The following is a 20,051-nucleotide window of genomic DNA, read 5'->3' as shown; positions in this document are numbered from 1 at the left end:
GAGTAAATAATGGACTATTGAAGGAAATTAGAGAAACGTAATTAGTTGATTCATTTTGATGGAAAGACATGAGACCATAAGACAAGATAGTAAATATGAGGTTGCCTTGGGTATAGACAGGGTGGTTAGAGATTGATTATACGTACCTAGTAAACTTACGCTTAAGTACTTGATCCTTGGAGATGGTCATAAAAATTAAAGTAATAGGGTGATAAATGCCTTAAGTAAGGTGATCATTCATCTATCATTTTTGATAATGTAAGGTTTGAATTTGATTGAGGAGATTAGAAACTTAAGCGTGATGTGTGAGCTCACCCTTAGGAGCATTGAATTGAGTATGTTGAAAGGACTAATAGATTAATAGATGTGATTAGAGGACCCAGGAGTTAAATCCTTTCTTAGTGAGCCAAGTGGAAAAAATTGGTAGAAGTATAGATAGCCCTTTACGCTTGGAAGTTGATGGTGTTTTGAGATTCAAAGATAGAATCTATGTGTCTAGTAATCTCGAATTAAGGAAGATGATCTTAGAGGAAGGACATAAAAGTACTTTTAGTATTCATTTAGGAGATATTAAAATGTATCAGAGTGGCGCAGCGGAAGCGTGGCCTAAGGAGAAAAGAGAAGTAGAGGAATTTGTATACTAGTATATAGTATGCCAAAAGTCTAAGGTGGAACACTAGAGTCTTTTAATATTTTTACCGTCTTTAGACGTCCTAATTTGGAAATAAGATTATGTATCTATAAACTTAGTTGTAGTTATATCTGATATGCTTAAGAAATTTGACCTTATTTGGATTATAATGCATAGGTTCGTTAAGTTGCTCACCTTGTACTTATTAACATTAGACATTCGTTGGAGAGATTGATAGAGTTTTACATCAATAAGGTAACATGAGAATTAGAAAGCAAGATACGAGGAGCATACCCATTTCTATTTTCAAGAAAATTTCGGGGACGAAATCTCTAAAAGGAGGGGAGAATTGTAACATCCCAAATTTTATACAATATTTTATATTTATGAAAATTATTTTTCTATAGTTAATAATTAATAAAAGGGTTCTTTTTATATAGAATATTTTAGAGATTTCAATAAATGATTATTATGTATTTTAAATATTTATAGGATTATTAAAGGGATTTTATAATTAAAAATAATAAAATAATATTCTGGGCTCAGAACAGGTCGTTCTCAAAAGTGGAACGGGCCGTTTCAAATTTCTAAAAAGACTTGTGTTTGTTGGCCCGGAACGGGCCGTTTCAAAAGTGGAACGGGCCGTTCCAAATCTGTAAAAAGGCCTATTTGAGTTTCTCCAGAACGGGTCGTTCCCAAAGTGAAACGGGCCGTTCTAGAGTAAGAAAAATGTCTAAAAAGTTAAGCTGGAAACGGGTTGTTCTGCTTATAGTCAATATGTGTTAAAAGGAACCCCAGAATGGGCCGTTCTGATTTTAGAACGGGCCATTTTGCTTTTTGAAAATGGGCTGTTCTGATTTTAGAACGGGCCCTTCCAGTTGAAAATTTTATATATATTCGAAGGCTCCGAAACGGGCCGTTCTGGATTCAGTATGGGCCGTTCCGGGAACCCCTGGATGCCTATAAATAGGAGGCAGGGGGTGAAAAAAAATTATACTGTCTAAGAAGGTGAAAATCTTAGAGAGAGAAAGAGAGAGAAGAGAGAGAGAGAGAAAGAAAGAAAGAAAGAAAGAGAGAGGGAAAGAAAGAGGGAATCTAGAGGAGGAGGTTCTGCTCAAGTTTTAGCTCCTACTTATCTAGGTAAGGGGGAAGAGAACTTTATCTCTTTAAAATTTTATATTCTACTATGTTTATTTATTTATTATATTTTTATGTATATTTATTTAGTGGGGTGTCCCTAACCTCATTTATTTGCTTAACCTATGATTATTTTTACTTATAATAATTAATAAGATATTCATATTTTATATTGTTTAATTATTCTATAATAATTATCATTTTCATTTATATGATTGATACTTTTAATATATTATTGTTACGTAAATATATTTATTGTAAATATATTTTATAATCAACTATAATATAGTTGTGATATCTTGGATTATTTTTGTTGTTATTTCTTCATGTATTTATGAAGATAAATATTGTTCTATGGCTATAGAAGATAAAATTTGAATTATTTGTAGCTGGAGGTTTGACCTTGGGGATTTAAATGAGTAAAGAATGAAGGTGAAATATCTTATTGTTGGTTAAGGTGAAATATCCTTTTGTTGGTTGGTATTATGATGATGCTCATTTATCTTAACTAGTCACTACAAGTATAATTTAAATTTTATTGTATCATGAAAATCTAATATATGATTTGTATATATATATATATATATATATATTTATTTATTTAATATTGATTATAAATAATCTTGTATATTCTTTTGAATTATTGTATTTATTGGATATTATTCTCACTCCTCTCTTTTCTTTGCCTTTAAAATTAAATATATTATAAAGTAGATGGATCTACTTAAGATTCCAGATCATTTTGCAGTTGTTGTTACTGCTGTCCTACTTGGAAGAAATTAGAATATGGAAACTATTTGATGGATCTGTTATAATTTTATTTGCCAACCATATTATTTCAATTGTAATTTTCTTTCCACTATTAATGTAAATATTGTAATAGAAGGGGAAGAAAGAAATAATGTGTAAAATAGTTCGTTATTATAAATATTTTAGAACGATATGTCATGTATTAAATTCACAAAATATTCTTTTTCTTTATTTTTATTTTCATAAAATAAAAAAAATAGTTAATAATATAATTGCAAAAATATTATATAAGAAAATATATAATTATTATTATATAAATTGGGCGTTATATTAAGCCGTTACACACATTCTCTTTGAAAATGATAGTCTCATGCTGTGACCATACATCACAAATGAAGCCTACTCTCATTTGTTTAAAATATAATTCTAGGGATAGAGGTGGGAAGACGGATGTTTAGTAATCAAAATGGTTACCCATTTGATTGCTTTCCAATCTTAACATGCAACTAGAAGATAAGGTTCTAATTGCAAATGAGGGCACAAAAAGAAAATGGTATGAGAGGTTCGGGGTGTGCGGGTAAGAATAGAAAAGAAAAAGGATAAAATTAATAAAAGAAAAGAAAAAGGGAAAAATTGACTACAGATTGTCCACCATTAAATATAATAGTATAAAATAATTTGACGGTGTATATTACTTGTCTATGGTAAATCAATTATAATTGATGAGCACCCTAAAATTTGTCTTAAAAATAATGTAAAAAAGATAAAAGATTCACAAATTATAATTTAAAATAATAAAAAATATTTTATAAAATATAATACAAAATGAAAAATAAAAAAATAACAAAAGAGAAGGGTAGAAACATGCTAGGCTTTGCTAGGCTTGGGCCTAACCTTTATTAGAAATATATGACTTGAGTCTGAACTTTTTGTCTCTCATAAGCCTCATAAAGACTTGCGTATTTAGTTTTGTCTTTTGTTTGTTGTTGCCTCGATCATCCTTTACAAATGCGTGATGATGATTTAGTGTTTGGAGTGATGGCGATGTTGGGTGGGGTTTCTGTATTTGTGTTTGTGGTGGAAGTAAAGGTTGTAGCTTTGCAGTTTGGGGTGGGTGGGGTTTCTGTTTTCTGCTATAGTGTTTCAGAGCCAGGTTTTGTGCATTGTTATCTAAGATTGATAACTATGATTATATTAAGTGGTTAGATTGGTTTAGGCATTCAATTTCCCTAATGTTTGCCCTCTTTGAATTACTAGAACAACTGAGCATATGTTGGTTCAGCTGCTATTGTTTCTGTTAAAGGCTTTAGTTTTGTTCTTAAACATTATAAAATGAAAATTTATGATTTGCCATAAGAGAATGTTGGACTTCCAGGCAATAAGAGAATGTCCTATGGAAAAATAGAATCCAGAAATACAGTTATGAGTGTCTAAACAATTGCCAAAATGTATTGAAATTAAACTTATAATTTATTTTGGATTGTTACAATGTCCAAAATGTTTCTAATTGGATTTGTGCCTTGGCTGTTAGGTATCCATTAATTTAGCTATAAGATGTAGAAACTCGATATGATAGACTGGTCATGTGGGGGAGTAATTAGAAACATTTGGTAATTATGCAATCTAGTTTGAAACTTTCATAATATTGGTATCTTTTGAACAAGAAAGCATAGGATGAATTCATCTAATTGTATAGTGGAGCTATTAAATTTATCAGGTGTCTAGCAAATAATTGTCGCCAGTATTCATCTAATGTCAAAAACTACAACTTATAGGGTTAATCTAACCTGGAAAGGAATTTTATTTAATCGAGTGTGGTCTAATGCAACATCCTCCAAAAGGTACTGAACTTGAGGGAAACACAAGGAACATGCAAAGGAATTGGGAAAAGAAAGCAATAATCACAAGTCACAACATTAGTCAAATGATCCATGTCAGTGCAAATAAACACACTAGATTCCTTATAGGACTCTTACACGGAATAAAGACTGGAATCGTCTTGTATTTGTTTGAATATCAATCCTGTACATGGTATCAAAATACATGATTGCAAATTAGAATTCATGAAAGATGCATGCACAGGATTCATCACGGTCAAAATCATTAGAAATTTAAAGGAACTTGGGTTAGGAAATATGGAGATTGACTCCTTAGAGCAGAGGAAACCCTCTGTAATCCCTAAAAGGCAGAAGTGAAACAATAGAAATGAAATTAAATATCCTATAAAGGCCACATCCCATCTAAAACCACGTACCCTGTAAAAACATAAGATTCTCATAATAAAAATTAAATAATATGTTATGTACAAGGATCAAAATTATGTAATATGATGAATTCTCTTCTTATTAACTATAATTTACAAATGTTGAGATCCCTCATAGTTATAACACAATAAACAAATTATATTCATATCTTACACAAAGGCATACACACATAAGCCAAAAATCATTTCACTTATATTGCATAAATATTTATACAATATATTTCAAAATAATATGTATTGGGTTCCTAAAGATTAAATCAGAAACTTGCACCGAAATCCATTAGGGATTTGACAAGCAGGTTTTATCAAGTGCTCAATAGACAAAGAAATTTGGAACTGATAGCAGAGAAAGCATAAGTTTTAGAAACCTGTGACAAATATTCTAATTTCTAAATACTTATTAGTTATTAGCATTTCAAAATTAAAGTAATCAAAAAGAAATCATGGTACATTAATCAGAAATGTGATATATATATATATATATATATATATATATATATATATATATATATATCAAATGTTTATATATTTCATATTTTCATGAACCAACTGAAAAGGAAATAGCACAATTCCAGAGAAAATTTGCATGCTTCAGAATATCACATACACAAATTGAAAATGTTCATTTGTCAGAAAGACACCCGATAGAACTGGACCAGAATTGAGATGAACAAAATGAACAATCTCTGATTGGTATCAATGAAATACAGAACAATACTATGAAATGAGTAAAGTGTTTTCAACTTCTAGTGTATCAAATTGTTATGCCATGCTTGTCACTTTGAAAATGGACATTTTAAGTTCAGAATATTTCACGAAATAAGAAAATTTCTGTAATAAAGAATATATAATTACAGAATATTTAGTTACCTATTTTTGGGTATTTACATAAATATAGAATCAATCTAATTAATCCTATTATACATAGTTACTATATTTACATGATTCTAATTGTATCTTAGAATCTGGGCTTAGACGATAATTTTATTTTATTTTAATATAGAGGAATTTTATAATATATTATAGAAGAAAGAAGTTTAAAAAAAAAAAACGAAGATATAAATATATAAATAGAATCTGATGAGAATAATAGTTGAACTTCTGTTATTGTCTTTCTCCCGCCTTTCAACCTGCAAAATATATAAATGCTTCAATATGACAAAGATTTGTTTGATTTCCTTTTATCAGGTAGCATTGAGGCACAAAAGTGACTTGAGGTTAGCTATTGAGTTTTGTCACATTGGGGAGCCAACACAAATTTTTGTTCCATAAAAATGTAAGCCAATGCACCTCCACTTTGAGATTACTTTATACAATTCATAGTCAGCTAGAACTATCTTTTGTTGGATGAAATTCTATTTCCCACCAAAACAAGTTGATAATTTTATTTTAGATAGACTGAAAAGGAAAGAATGAAGATATTAACATAATTCAAAGTGAAACCTAATAACAGCCATGGTACTAGGGAGCTCCTCACGAGCTGTATCTGCCAAAAAAATCCTTTGTTTGGACAGATGTACTAAAAAGGATTTAAAAACATTGTTGTCTCTGTCTCTCTTTCTCCAAGCATGTGTGTTCAACTTGAATTGCAGAATAGGACTAATGCCTGTAGGTTTTATTAACATATATACTGTTCTTTTAGTAAACTAAAAATTTCTTGAAACCCTCCATCTATTTAATTGTCCAGATACAATCATTCAAAAGAAAATCTGCAATTATAAAATAAGCAAGTAATGAGTATGCACGCTTCACATTGCTCTAAAAATAGTATTCAACGTTGCTATATTTATTGCTTTGGTAGCATTACTCATTTGAAGTCTAAGCAAGAGAAGTTGCAGAAGCTGGACTTGTCCCTCAAGCTCTAAGTAGTTACTCTCCAACATGTCATACCCCATTACCCCAGTTTTTTAAAGCTGTTCTGAGAACTCTCGTAATTTTGAGAAAATCTTGCAGACGTCATTTTTCAGAATTAAAAGCATATCTAAAAGTGGAAAAGGAAACATATATTAATACTATTTCCCAAGTTGTTGAGACCAGTGACAGCCACTTAAACAGAATTAACGATCTTAACAACAGGAAATTCAGCAGACAATTATAATTAAGTGGGGAAAAAAATATTTATTAATTAATGTATCTCTTGATCCAGCAAGTCAATGCATTTTGGCTACTTATCAGATGTTGTGTTTTGCTTTTAATGTTTTTTGCTTTATTTTGTCATGAATAATGATTCTACATGGAATTATTTCCATGTTATAACTTCCATCAAGCTTTGAATTGCTAGCTTTGTAATAGCATGAGTACATGAAACTAAGAGCCTATAGAGGTAGGGAAGTTAGGTCGTCTCTGCTTTCATTTGTTCAATAATTGATTATAAAATTATAATAGTTGGTCACACACTAGACCCTTTAAGCTACCTTTCACAAGTTTTGTAATTTTATTTCATCAATTTTTAGATTAAGTTATGTTTCGGATTCTTTATCATATTTAATCTATAATTTTAAATTTTAAATTTATATTTTTTTAAATTTAGTTTCCCAATTTTTTAAAATATATAATTTTCGACAATTGTTAATTTTTTTCCATTTGTTATTAATATTAAACAAAGGGCTGCTATTTTTACCCATTTTACTCTTAGCCTTGTTGTGATGATTTGAATTTTCTTGCTTTAGTACTTTTCAGTTTGATATCACTTGAAAACTGATTTCCCTCTCCCTACTCTTCTCATGTGATCTATAGTCGTGTTCGTACAGTTGGGGTTGATGCTACTATTGATAATTACTTTGGACCATTATCACAAGAGTCATTCTTATCTAGATTGAGCTCACAGGATCTTGAAGCCCTCACGCAACAAATATATGTATGGGTCACACAAACTTTAATGGCAAAGTACCCGAATATGAGTACTGCACAATCACAGAATGTTCCTCCAATTGAGGTAGATCATGGTATCGTGGCCCGTGTTAGCACTAAAGGTAGTTTTCCAACTCCTTCAAGTGCTACTACTGCTGGTAATCCCTTTGGGGATGAGCTTCATGCTGATATCTCCAATTGGTGTGAGTTATGCATTGATGGGATTCCTCCCCTTGTAGTGGCCATTGGTAGAGTTTGTGAGGGGAGTTCAACTATACACCACATGCCTTTGATAAATGATTTGGTCAAGGTGGTCATTGAGGAAGTTTGAGATTCTAATGCTCGAGTTCTCATACTTACTTCAGAGTTTCAACTGGTTGGGCAGGCCCTACAGACTTTCATTGCATGGCCGAGACATCTTGTCAGACCTATTTCAACCACAGTATATATTTTTTCCTATTTTTTCATTATTACTAACTTTAATTACGAATACATATTGCTTATTCATATTAATGTTTGATGTTTGATTTATTGTATAGGATATTGATCGAACAAATAAACGAGTTTCACTTATTGATAAGTCAGAACCCAATGGTGATCCTATCACTGGGTTACGTGAGGCATCAAAGTCCTTACTTTATGGACAACCATTTTAGGTGACTTGACTAACTAATATAAAGTCTATTTAACATATTTATATTTTAAGTTTGCTACTTACCCAAGTTGTCCATTTCAGGTGATATGTCCTACAAGTCTATTTGAGATCAGCGATAATGATTTTACGTTGTATATTTTATTTCAAGATATATATGAATTATTACAATGTGAAGTAATGCTTAACATCTCAATTATATAATTATGGATGTTGTAAGTACACAATTGTTAATACCATTATCTATTTAATTATGATTCCTTCACTATTAATTTTTTTCTTTTGTATGTATTTTAGATATTTGAATCATAAAATTGAAGACCTCAATCATGGTGACTTGTATGGATTTCTTGAGCCCCAATCAATTCAAAAGTTCGAGAATAAAAAAGCAGAGTCTGAAAATTATATCAATGAAAGGATACAAAATTCACCAAAGCAAATTTTTTTTGCTCCTTATGTTGATCAATAAGTGCATCTTTGTGAATTCTATTTAATTTGTGTATTTATGTATCTATTGTGTAACTAATTGTGGCTAAATATAGAAATTATTGGCAGTTATTGGTTCTGTCCTGCAAACAATGTTGCTGTTTGATTTTGGTCTTTGCATCGTAAGCTTAATGTTCAAATAAAAAATTTAATTAAAAGGTAAAATTTAGTTTGTAACAGGTATTTATTTTATGCTCTCTATTATAAATTTTAACCATGTAACTTACATTCATTTATTTTCTTTAGTGTTATGGTTGTTTATAATGTCATGGGGGGTAGATCTACAACACAATCAAAGAACCTAGATTGAATTTATCCCATGGTAATTGATTTGTAACCTCAATATGCCTAAAATGTTTTTTTATTAACTTCAATTAAAAATTACTTATACAACTCAATCTAATATTCATTTTAGAGTAATCGACAACAAGGAGGTTATAAATATGAATATTATGTGATGAATTAGATATTAGACATAATTGAAGGGGAAGTAACAAATGATTGGATTGAGGTAATATAATTCTTTTACTTTTACTACCATTGATTAATTTATTTTCATGTAACTAATATATTATACTGTATGTTATAGCTTTTTGATGATGTTACACCATTGTCGGAAACCAAATTGGAAGACATTCGGAGTTAATGGGCAAACTTCTTTTTAGAAAAATTTAGAAATAGAGCATGATTTTTAGTTTAATTAGGATTGTTTACAATACATCTCAAAAACAATTTTTTGCCTTTATTTTATAATTTATTTTCTTATCCCAAAATAAAATAAACTAAGTAGTTAAAGCTTGGTTATCATATTTTGGTTATTAATTTTTCACCAAACTATTCACTTAAATTGCTTAGTCAATTATTTGTTGTTTCCGCTACGAAGTTTTTATTTCTCTTTACAACATCTAGCTTTGTACATGGGAGTGAGGGGGTTGGCTTCTATGTACTTCAGTTTCATAAATGTTGTTGAGGAGACTATGAATTGGTTAGTGCAATGTGTGTTATTATTTTTGACCTTTCCCTTCAATGTTTGGAGGCATCACAATTTTTTATTCAATGGTTATATTTTTGTGTCTCAATATATGTGTGATGTCAATACTAAATATATAATAATTTCTCATATTTTGCTTGAAAGATGTGTTTTTGTTAAATACTCTCACATATATATAGCATTGGCAGCTATTAATGGACTTAATGGAACCTATACAATGAGAGTAAGAAAATTCTACATTTTTTTCCTTTTAATAATTCTCCTTAAGAAAACATTTGGGTTAATCTTGTTGATCCTACACAATGAGAGTAAGAATCTATAATTTTTTGTTGATCCTAATTTTTTACTCCGACAAGTCATTTTTTATTTCTTGTCAAGTTTTTTGATTTATTAAACAAGTTAAATTGTATATATATCCACTCTACATAAGCAACACAATTGAGTAGAATAGTACACCATAGAATTTCTGTTTGAGATTTATATATATATATATATATATATATATATATATATATGTTTATTACAGGTAATCAAAAAGAATCTAAAAAATAAATGAAGCTTTTTTTTAAATGCAATCTACATTGGTTGTCAATAGAACTGATGTAGATTTGTGTTAAAATCTACATCAGTTTTACTGACAACCGATGTAGATTTGTGCAAAATTTACATCGGTTTGAAAATCAATGTAGAAGTGTATGTATTTCTAAGTCACCCTATTCTACATCGATTTTAGAACCGATGTAGATTATCTCAAAGAACCGATATAGATTACCTTACAGAACCAATATAGATAATACATCTTGTAGTAGTGATGATATACACATACTTTTAAGGTCTAATATGAAATTCATGGTGATAGCTTATTTAAAGGCATTTTTGTAATGAGATTTCTAAATATGACATGAACTTATCTTTCAATAAATTTATAAGTTTCATGTTATATACAAGTCAATGTGCTTATGATATATCTTTGACAAGTATACCAATTATCGTAGCTAGTAAATTGAACGGAATTCTAGGTTATTGAATCCATAGGGACTTGAGTTTATAATTGTATTATATAAATTTAATTTGGTGCTAAACAAATAATTTAGAAATAACTTGAATTTGTTAAGCAAGAAATATTTAAATTGAGTGAAAAAAATAAAGCAATAAATTATGATGAAATGGTATTTATAATAAAAATAATCAAATATTGATTCAATAATTTTCCCTATGTAAAGCCTCTTCATTTTCTATTCAATGACAACCCACAATTATATTTAAACATTAATTCCTTAGGTGAAAAAGTCTAAGTTGTTTAAGAGAAATTTCAATTCCTTGATAATTTTTGTTGAACAATTTTGCATTAATGTCAAGGATCAAAAACTGACTGATAAGGTTTATCTCAAATTTTTTTGTAATAAATTTTATTAGTCTTTTATCTAGGTCATAATTTAAAAAGGGTTTCCCAACACCAATTAAAAATTATAGAATCATGTAGAGGTTGATCAAGTCAAAATAAACATTAAGTATAATAATAATAAAATGATTAATTGAATAAATACTTTATTAAATAAAAAGCACATAGAATTTCACATTGTTCAAGTAGCTACTTCAATCTCTATCAATAGAGAGCTTAGTCACTTATGACTAAGGATTACACAAGAAAATAAGGATCTTCAATTAACCTATGATTACAAACTCTCTCTAATTTCTCTAAAATTGTATTTGAAAAAGTAATGAATGATATAAAGACCCTATTTTTATAATATTTTTTAATGAATTTTTAGGTTAGATCTACTCGTTCAAAGCACTGATGTAGCTTGCTCTAAGGGAGCATTTACATGTCTCCTAAGGTGTTTTTTAGCTTCACCCATTCAAAGGAAATTTGTGGTGACTCTAAAAAAAATTTTCTTGCCCAGAGCGCCCATGTAACTTGCTTTGGGTGACCATGTGTATGCTTTAAGGGGTGTTCCTTGACTTCACTCATTCAAAGTGAATTTGTGGTAGCTCTGAGAAATTTTTTTTTTCTCACTTAAAGCATCCAAGTAGCTCGCTCTAAGCAAATTGATATAATCTTCTAGGGTTGCTCTCTAATTTGGATCACTTTGAACAAATTGTTTTTCACTACGAGTGAATTCCACTAACATGAAGCGAGTTTTCTAAGTAGCTTAGAGTGATGGTTCCCCTTTAAGACTTATAGCTTCCAAATTATTTTCTCCTTGTGTTACATCACAACAAAGAAAAATATTATAAATACCTAATTAAATTAACACTTGATTGTTTTGTGGTTGAAAACAAGATTTAAAAGCATATAATATATTAAAAATTTCCTAAATTAAATTAAAATATATGTTTAAAAAAATTATGTGGCTCAAATAATTTATGTTTGATTTAATTATCCTATTAATCTAATTAATTACTTGATAATAAGGAGCTATTACAGAATAATAATCAAAGCTATTAAGAGTCATAATAAATATATTTTATTATTTAATGGAGGAGCTAATGGAGGGCTATTATAATAATAATGTAAGGGGTCCCTAGTCTCGTCTATAAAAAGGCTTATGGTGTTTCATTGTCTAATAGACTTACGGAAGGATAAACACTAGAAAAATTCTCTCCATTTCTCGAAATATCTAAATACTATACTACATATTTAGTAGTTTGGTAGAAATGATTACAAGAGATTTGTTTCCGTCACTATAAGTTATATACATTAAGATTTTACTTTTCTTATATTTAGTATTAGAGCCTATTTAGTAGTCTTATTATTCAGCTTATTTTTATTTTGACCATTAATTTAAATTATCAAGTATTGTATGTTTCTTTTTTATTGAATCCTCGTTACCTATTAATTTTTATTGAGACATTTGATTATAAACCTACTATTGTTATATCAAATATAATCATATATGTGCTAATAATGACTAATGATTTGTTATTTTTATTTTAAATGAATGAATTAGTATACTGTTTAAAATTTCAATTACGATGACTATAAAGTTCAATTATATTGGATTATTTCAATTAAATGTATATATATATTCTATATTTAATCTCAATTTTCATAATTGATATGTTTTTAATCAAATATATTTATAAAATAAAAATATATACAGGAATGAATGTATTCATGATATTGATTAGTTATTATTGTTCCTATCCTTATTACTGCATGTATGTTTATAATTTTGATAAAATGATTGTGCCTTAAATAACATTAATTGTTATAATTCAATTTAATTTTAGTTTATATTAATTAAAATTATTGTGATTTATAATGACAATTATGAGTTTAATTCATGATGACAATTGGTATTGGACAAAAAAATATCATATTTGTAATTCAAATTGTGAGTTATAATGTGTCTCAAATCTTGATGATTCTAAAAATCATAAAGTTTCTAGTTCTAACATTTTTAATTAATTGAAATTATATATTTCGTTGCTTAAAATCACATAAAAAATTAAACATAATATTTTGCTTGATTATACTTAAATGTAATAAGTTTATCCCACATGAATTATTGTTGTGTGTATAATCAATTAGGATAAAATATCAAATTATATTTCTTAATTTATTCATAAGGATATTAAGAAAAGGAACACAATTTGATAGTTTTATCATAAGATTATGTGATGAATCATATTGAATAAAACTTTAACTTATAGACAAGTTTTATGTCATCAGATTCATAGACTAATACATAATTTACTTTTATATCATATTATGAATAATGAGTGACCATATTATGATAAATGATTAATTCATGAATTAATATATGAATTACATGTTTGGGAGTAGGAATAACATCCTAGAAAATTTTACAAAAGAGTTATTTCATAAGGAATAAATAATTAATTAATTAAGGTTATGAAATAAATGTCATGATAGGATATTTTTATACCAATAGGCATGATTTATTTTATTATGATATTTATTGTCCATATATAAAGCTTGTAAATTTTGTGAATGTTTTGCATCAAAAGTTTTGAATTTACTAATTTATGAATTATCATAGTATTAATATTATATTATGAAAAGGATATATAATTTATCATCTTATACATATACTCCAAAAGTGAGTGGCAGTCAAATAGTGAAAGTGAGTTCTCGACAAGTAAAATTTGAGAAAATATGAAGGAATATATGATACTCTTGAATATCATTTTAAAGAAAATATTTGTGGATACTATGAGATTATATCACAGGCATAATGTTTTCAATCTTAAAGTTTTCAATTCTATTGAAGACCAATTAAGAACTCTTGACTAAGTATTCTTTTGGAGAATATTAAAGACAAAAGCTAAGGCAAGCAAATTGACATAAAGTGGGCATTGAAAGAGTTAATTTCTATTGAGTATATTGTTGCAAAATCGATGATTTGGTATAATAAGATTGCTAGCTACAGTATTTTAGGATCATAAACTCAAAGGTTTGCATCAAAGTTTGCCTTTTTGATTTCATAACTTTGTGTACATTAAGTTTGTTATATAAAGATATGATTCATTTGAATAACTATAGTATGAACCTATTTCAGTTTTTAAAAAGTATTATGCATTCATTGTAATACATGGAAGGATATTTTTCTTAAAACATAACCATCATGATTCACGTATGATAATTTCTATATAATTTTGAGGAATTTCAAGCTTCAAGTTAAATGACCATATTTATTTGTTGGTGATAGGGATAATCTCTAAAGAGTATATGAGCCAAGTGGGAGAATGTTGGAAAAAAATTATGTGACTCATATAATTCATGTTTGATTTAATTACCCTATTAATCTAATCAATTACTTGATAATAAGGAGCTATTACAGAATAATAATAAGATTTATCAAGAGTCATAGTAAGCATATTTTATTAATTTTTAATTGAGTAACTAATGGAGGGCTATTATAATAATAAGGTAGAGGGTCTCTAGTCTTGTCTATAAAAAATCTTGTGGTATTTCATTGTTTAATAGGTTTAAGTAAGGACAAAGATTAGAAAACCCCCCTCTATTTCTTGAAATATCTAAATAATATACTATATATTTAGTAATTTGGTAATAATGACTACAAGAGGTATGTTTTCACAATTATAAGATATACATTAAGGTTTTACGTTTCTTACAATATATACATATTTGATAATTATCAGCTTAATATTTAAAAAAGATAAATTAATGTATGATATGCATTATAACAAATTTGATAAAATAACAATAAATATTTATTTGTTTGAATTCATGTAGGTTGTCTTGTTAGGCTTTTCTAAATGACCTAAAGACTATCCTATTTATATTAAATAGGATTATATAAAAGTATTGGTCTCACTTATTCTCTAAAAATGTCTGACCTAATGCAGGGATACCTCTCTTAAGCGAGTTAATCTATTTTCATCCCTAAAAAGAAGGAGAAAAATAATAAGTTAGAATAAAATAGTACTTAGATGTGTGAATTAACACTTTAGTCCAAGTAAATAATTTAAAAAAGAATAAATAAATTAATTTTGAAGATATATTTTTTTTTTTATGTTGAACACCTTAATTAATTACAATGTTGTATCTTAATCTATAATTATTTGTTTAAGGTGTTATTTGCACTTTGGGAAAGCTTGACTGAAAATTTACAATTTTTGTCCTTAGCATGTAAACTTAAAATAACTTCTTTCTTGATTAAAAAAAAAAATAGTAGCTCCAAAATAGTCACTTTAATTAATTGTAATAAGAAAATGTTCTTTTTGTTAAACATCATGAAAAGACAATATCATATTTTGAGTAATACTTGCCTATTTAAGGGTTCTTTGTGTTGTTAGAAAGTTTAATGAAAAATGTATAGTTCATGTCTACACCTAATTAAGAAACCAAATCAACTTAAAAACATGTCATTTAATTAATAAGAACTTTAAGTTCTATGCTCTTTAATTTTCATATTCCCTTCACTTGAAATATTCTCACAAAATACTGCACGCTTTAGTTTAGGGTGCCTATTTCCCCCTTAATAGGTTTATCCTAAATAAAAATTTGCCCTTGTACATGAGGATCATTATGGCCAACTCGATGAAAAGGCAATTCTTTTTACTTTTCCTTTTCTTGACTATGTCATGACTTTCCAAGTCTTCAAACAATTACAACAACTTTGCACAATGAATTTGAATGATGGATCAATTGATCTAAAAAATCATCTAGTAGCATTTGAATTGATTCTTTCTTAAAAGGGAGCAACTAGCCCTTTGATGTGTCAGGTTTTTCCTTTCTCTCTCTCTTTCTTTCTCTCTATCTCTCACTCAAGCATGGTATTGTCAAGTGGTTTCAATCTTTTCCTCTAAGATCTATTGATTCTTAGAATGATTTAAGAGAAAAGTTAAGATTGTTTTTGTCACTAGTAAGGAAAATCAAAAGACTAATGTTGACATGAAATATGTTTGTCAAGGGAAAGATGAACCTTTGCAAGAATATATTGTGAGGTTTAACAAAGAAGCAATGTAAGACTCCTCATATTTGGCATCTTAGTGGTTCTACTCCACAACACTTCACACAGAAATACTTCATACAACTTCTCGTTGGTTAAAATTTTTCATCGGTCAGAACCCTCCATACATAACCTTTTCTAAGATACCCAACTACCTTTAGGATCATTAACTATCCTGACAAATCAACACAAAAAAATTTTAGTGTGTTTTGTCCTCATCCACACACTTTTTGGGAATCTTCACAAAAAGTCACTCATCTCTAAATCGCTTCAAGTCAAACATGTTTAACTATAGAGTTCTTAAGTGATGAACTACTGAAAAGTAGACTCGTCTTGTTAGTATAGGCAGTAAAAATTAATTTCCTTAAGTCATCTTCAACTACAAAATCTCATTTATACAAATCTCTAGATTTATTTCATTATGGTACGTTCAAGCTATTACAAGCAAAGCTAGTTGGAAATTCACATCCCTAGATTGTGTTGATGCTAACAAAGGATGGTGTGGGAAGGAACATTTTTCCACACCTCCATCTCAAAATCTTTTCTGACCCAATGGATGAGTTTCTACGTAAAGTGGAAAAGTACATCAATTACGAGAAGACACTTGACGATACAAGAAGAAGATCCTCCCTTTATATTTTGACGCTTTCGATTTGGAGGGTGTGATGGGCATGGTGATCCATCTTCTTTTTTTTTTTTGCTTTCATGGCAAGGAGTACACAAGTTATTAGTTGACAATGGAAGCTCGACAAACATAAATGTATTATGACATATTTTTGAAGCTCAGAGTTCCTTGATTGGATGTAATTTCACATATTGAGGATTTAAGGAAAAAAAAATAGGACAACACACAACACTAGTAGGGTATGTAAAGTTGTTGGCGACCTTTCAGGAATCCCAAACAAATCAAAACAGTTCCTGTTTAATTTTTGGTAATTAAATGCAACTCAACTTATAATATTTTTTGGGGAAACCATTTCCGAGTGCTCTTAGAGCAATGATATCCATTCTACATCTATTGATGAAGTTTTTAAACAACAACCTCAAGGTTACTTGGTCAACTTTAACCTCAACTCAAAACAACTCCTAAAAAACTAAATTCATAAGAATCCATGAATCCTTAGAGTTTTATAATAATTAAGCAACCAATCACATACTCATTTAATTAATAAAACTGCTAAACAACTCTAAAAGTTCACAATGTTACAAAAATAGGTGGAGACTCAAATTGTTTCAAAGAAAGACTAATGAATTTTTTGAAATATAATATTGATATTTTTGCATGGTTGTCATGCGACATGCTAGGTTTAGATCCTAATATTTTATGCACATAGACAAATAAATAGTGTTCATGAACTCATTTGATTCAAATTTGGAGTAAATTAAAGTCTGAACCAATTAATTTTAATTAATTTTGTTTGGATATGATGATTTATAAAAAAAATGTAATTCAAATCAATCAATAATGGATTGGTTTAATTTAGATCAATCAATTTAAAAAAAAGTCAAATAATTTTTTAAAGCATTAAAGATATATTATTTTATCACAAAGTTTTAATGAAAACTTATTAATAAAAAACATAAGTAACATTCAAATGTAAATAAAAAAAGTAATATAAAAAATATGAAAGTATAATATTCTAACATAGCACAAGATTTAAAATCAATGTATTCCAATATTTAAAGTGAAGTGAGTGTTGAATAAGTAATAAAATAGTAATATTATAAAATAATAATTATAAAAGAACTATTGTAGTACTGTTGAGTGTTAGTACGATATATATAGTGCTTAATAATAATAATAATAATAATAAACCAACTTAATTGATTTTAAACCGTATATTTTTATTTGTTCAAACCAACAAATACGATCTACTAAAAAAAATTGAGTATCATAGAGGAGGTAGAAAACAAGTGCAAGATTTTTAATAATAATTTAAGAGTCAAAGATTGTGTAAATTATATATATATATATATATATATATATATATATATATATATATATATATATATATATATATATATATATATATATATTTGAACAGCCATAGCCCGATAGATTTATATTCACTCCACAATCTCTATATTTATATTGATAAGCTTGTGGATATGGTTCATTTGGTTATCACTTTCTGTCCATTTTAATTACCTTTTCGAATCACCAAAACTGCTGGGTTAATTTATTTTATATTTTTTTACAAGATGGAGACGGTAAAAAAACAAATAGATAGATATAAAATAAAAAATTAAGATGAAACTATGAAAGGAATGAGGTAGGAGACTGATTCTACCCTTTTCTTGAGTGAGTCAGATCCTTGAATCTCGTCCAGAACACTCCACCACCCTCCACGACGTGGAACACGCGTCCGCATCCTCTCGACGTCACGGCACGTGTCACGCCCCCAAGCTTCGACGGAGCCCTATAAATAAGTAACCCCTGAAAGAAACGAAGAAGAAGAAAAAGAGAACACGTTACGTTACGTTGAGAAAACCAACCATGGCTAGTGATGGCAGTGAAGAGTTCAGGCTGGTGTCCCCTTCGATCAGCCACGAGGGGAAGCTACCGCGGCAATACTCGGACGAGGGTCAAGGGGCGAAGAAGAACATATCCCCACCGCTGGAGTGGTACAACCTCCCGCAGGGGACCAAGACCCTCGCCGTCGTGGTCGAGGACATCGACGCCCCCGACCCGGAGGGCCCCATCGTGCCCTGGACGCACTGGGTGGTGGTCAACATCCCCGCCACGGTGAAGGGGCTGCCGGAGGGCTTCTCCGGGAAGGAGGAGGAGATGGGTGGGGACTACAAGGGGATCAAGGAAGGGAACAATGACTGGAAGGTTCCCGGCTGGCGTGGCCCCAGGTTGCCCACGCATGGTCATAGGCTTCAGTTCAAGCTCTATGCTTTGGATGACGAGCTTCACCTTGGTAACAAGGTATGTCTCCATGCATCTGCATGTTTATGTTTCCACTTTCACGACTTTTCTTTATATAACAAAAATACTATATATCAACCATATATGATTGAATATTAAATGAATGATTTGGTGCCTTGATTGAAGGTGACGAAGGAAAAGTTGTTGGAAGGAGGCATGGACGGCCATGTTCTAGGAGAATCCAGCTTCATTGCTATATTTTAATATGATGCATGGGTGCATTGTCTTTGACTTATATATATACACGTGTACCATTTTGAAATCTCACGTCAATGAGAAACATTTTATCATTTGACCTCTGTTGTCTCCTCCTTTTGAGGATATAGCTTGTTTATCATAACTTTTAAGTTACATGCTAATTAACCATGTTATTATGCATGCATTTCCGACGATCAACCAATAGTATAAATCTTCTAAGATATAGAAGTGTTTCAAAATTGGAAAAGTTTCGCAATTGTTTTGAATAGTTGTTCCGAATAATAGAGAGTATGTCAAAGTCTCTGTAAAGTTACAGTTACAAAGAGGCACCCAATGGTCTCAGAATTGTATTAGTACAAATCTACTAATTAATATGGGTGTGTGCAGAAATGAGTTCTGAAAATGTTTTTTTTTTGTTTTTGTTACATTTCAATTAGTTTTTTATTTTTAAATTCTTGTCATATCATATGATATTTTGGTCTTGATCTTCAAAATTTTTACTCTAAATTTAATTTTATAATCTTTAAAATTAAGAAAAATGCTGGCGTGGAATATGGGTAGTATTACTTTGATAGATAGTATTTAAAATTACAAAATTATTTAAAAAATTATAAGTTTTATTAGAATAAAAAGAAACATAAGTTGACGGATTTTTAATATTTGAAAAATTGATAATATTAAAAAAATAATAAATTATTCAAACAAATTATGAATTTTA

At 29.1% G+C, this 20,051-nt stretch overlaps 1 protein-coding gene across 1 annotated transcript; it reads left to right on the top strand.

Annotated features, from left to right (window-relative positions):
• The first annotated feature begins 18,639 nt into the window (after positions 1–18,639).
• LOC109818840 (uncharacterized) lies at positions 18,640–19,430 on the top strand. Its single transcript, XM_020384370.3, has 2 exons — positions 18,640–19,135; positions 19,262–19,430. Exons 1-2 carry the CDS (start codon positions 18,701–18,703, stop codon positions 19,337–19,339), a joined length of 513 nt encoding a protein of 170 aa, XP_020239959.1. The 5' UTR covers positions 18,640–18,700; the 3' UTR covers positions 19,340–19,430.
• Positions 19,431–20,051: the final 621 nt, after the last annotated feature.

The sequence above is a fragment of the Cajanus cajan genome, chromosome 3, assembly GCF_000230855.2.
Source record: "Cajanus cajan strain Asha chromosome 3, NIPB_CcT2T_4, whole genome shotgun sequence".
Lineage (NCBI taxonomy): Eukaryota > Viridiplantae > Streptophyta > Magnoliopsida > Fabales > Fabaceae > Cajanus > Cajanus cajan.
Note: the sequence above shows the minus strand (reverse complement) of the source record. Positions and strands in the feature narration are given on the sequence as shown.

Coding starts and splice junctions, on each gene's coding strand:
- LOC109818840 (XM_020384370.3), top strand. CDS start 18,701: ATGGCTAGTGATGGCAGTGAAGAGTTCAGGCTGGTGTCCCCTTCGATC. Junction 19,136..19,261: donor AGCTTCACCTTGGTAACAAG/GTATGTCTCCAT, acceptor CCTTGATTGAAG/GTGACGAAGGAAAAGTTGTT.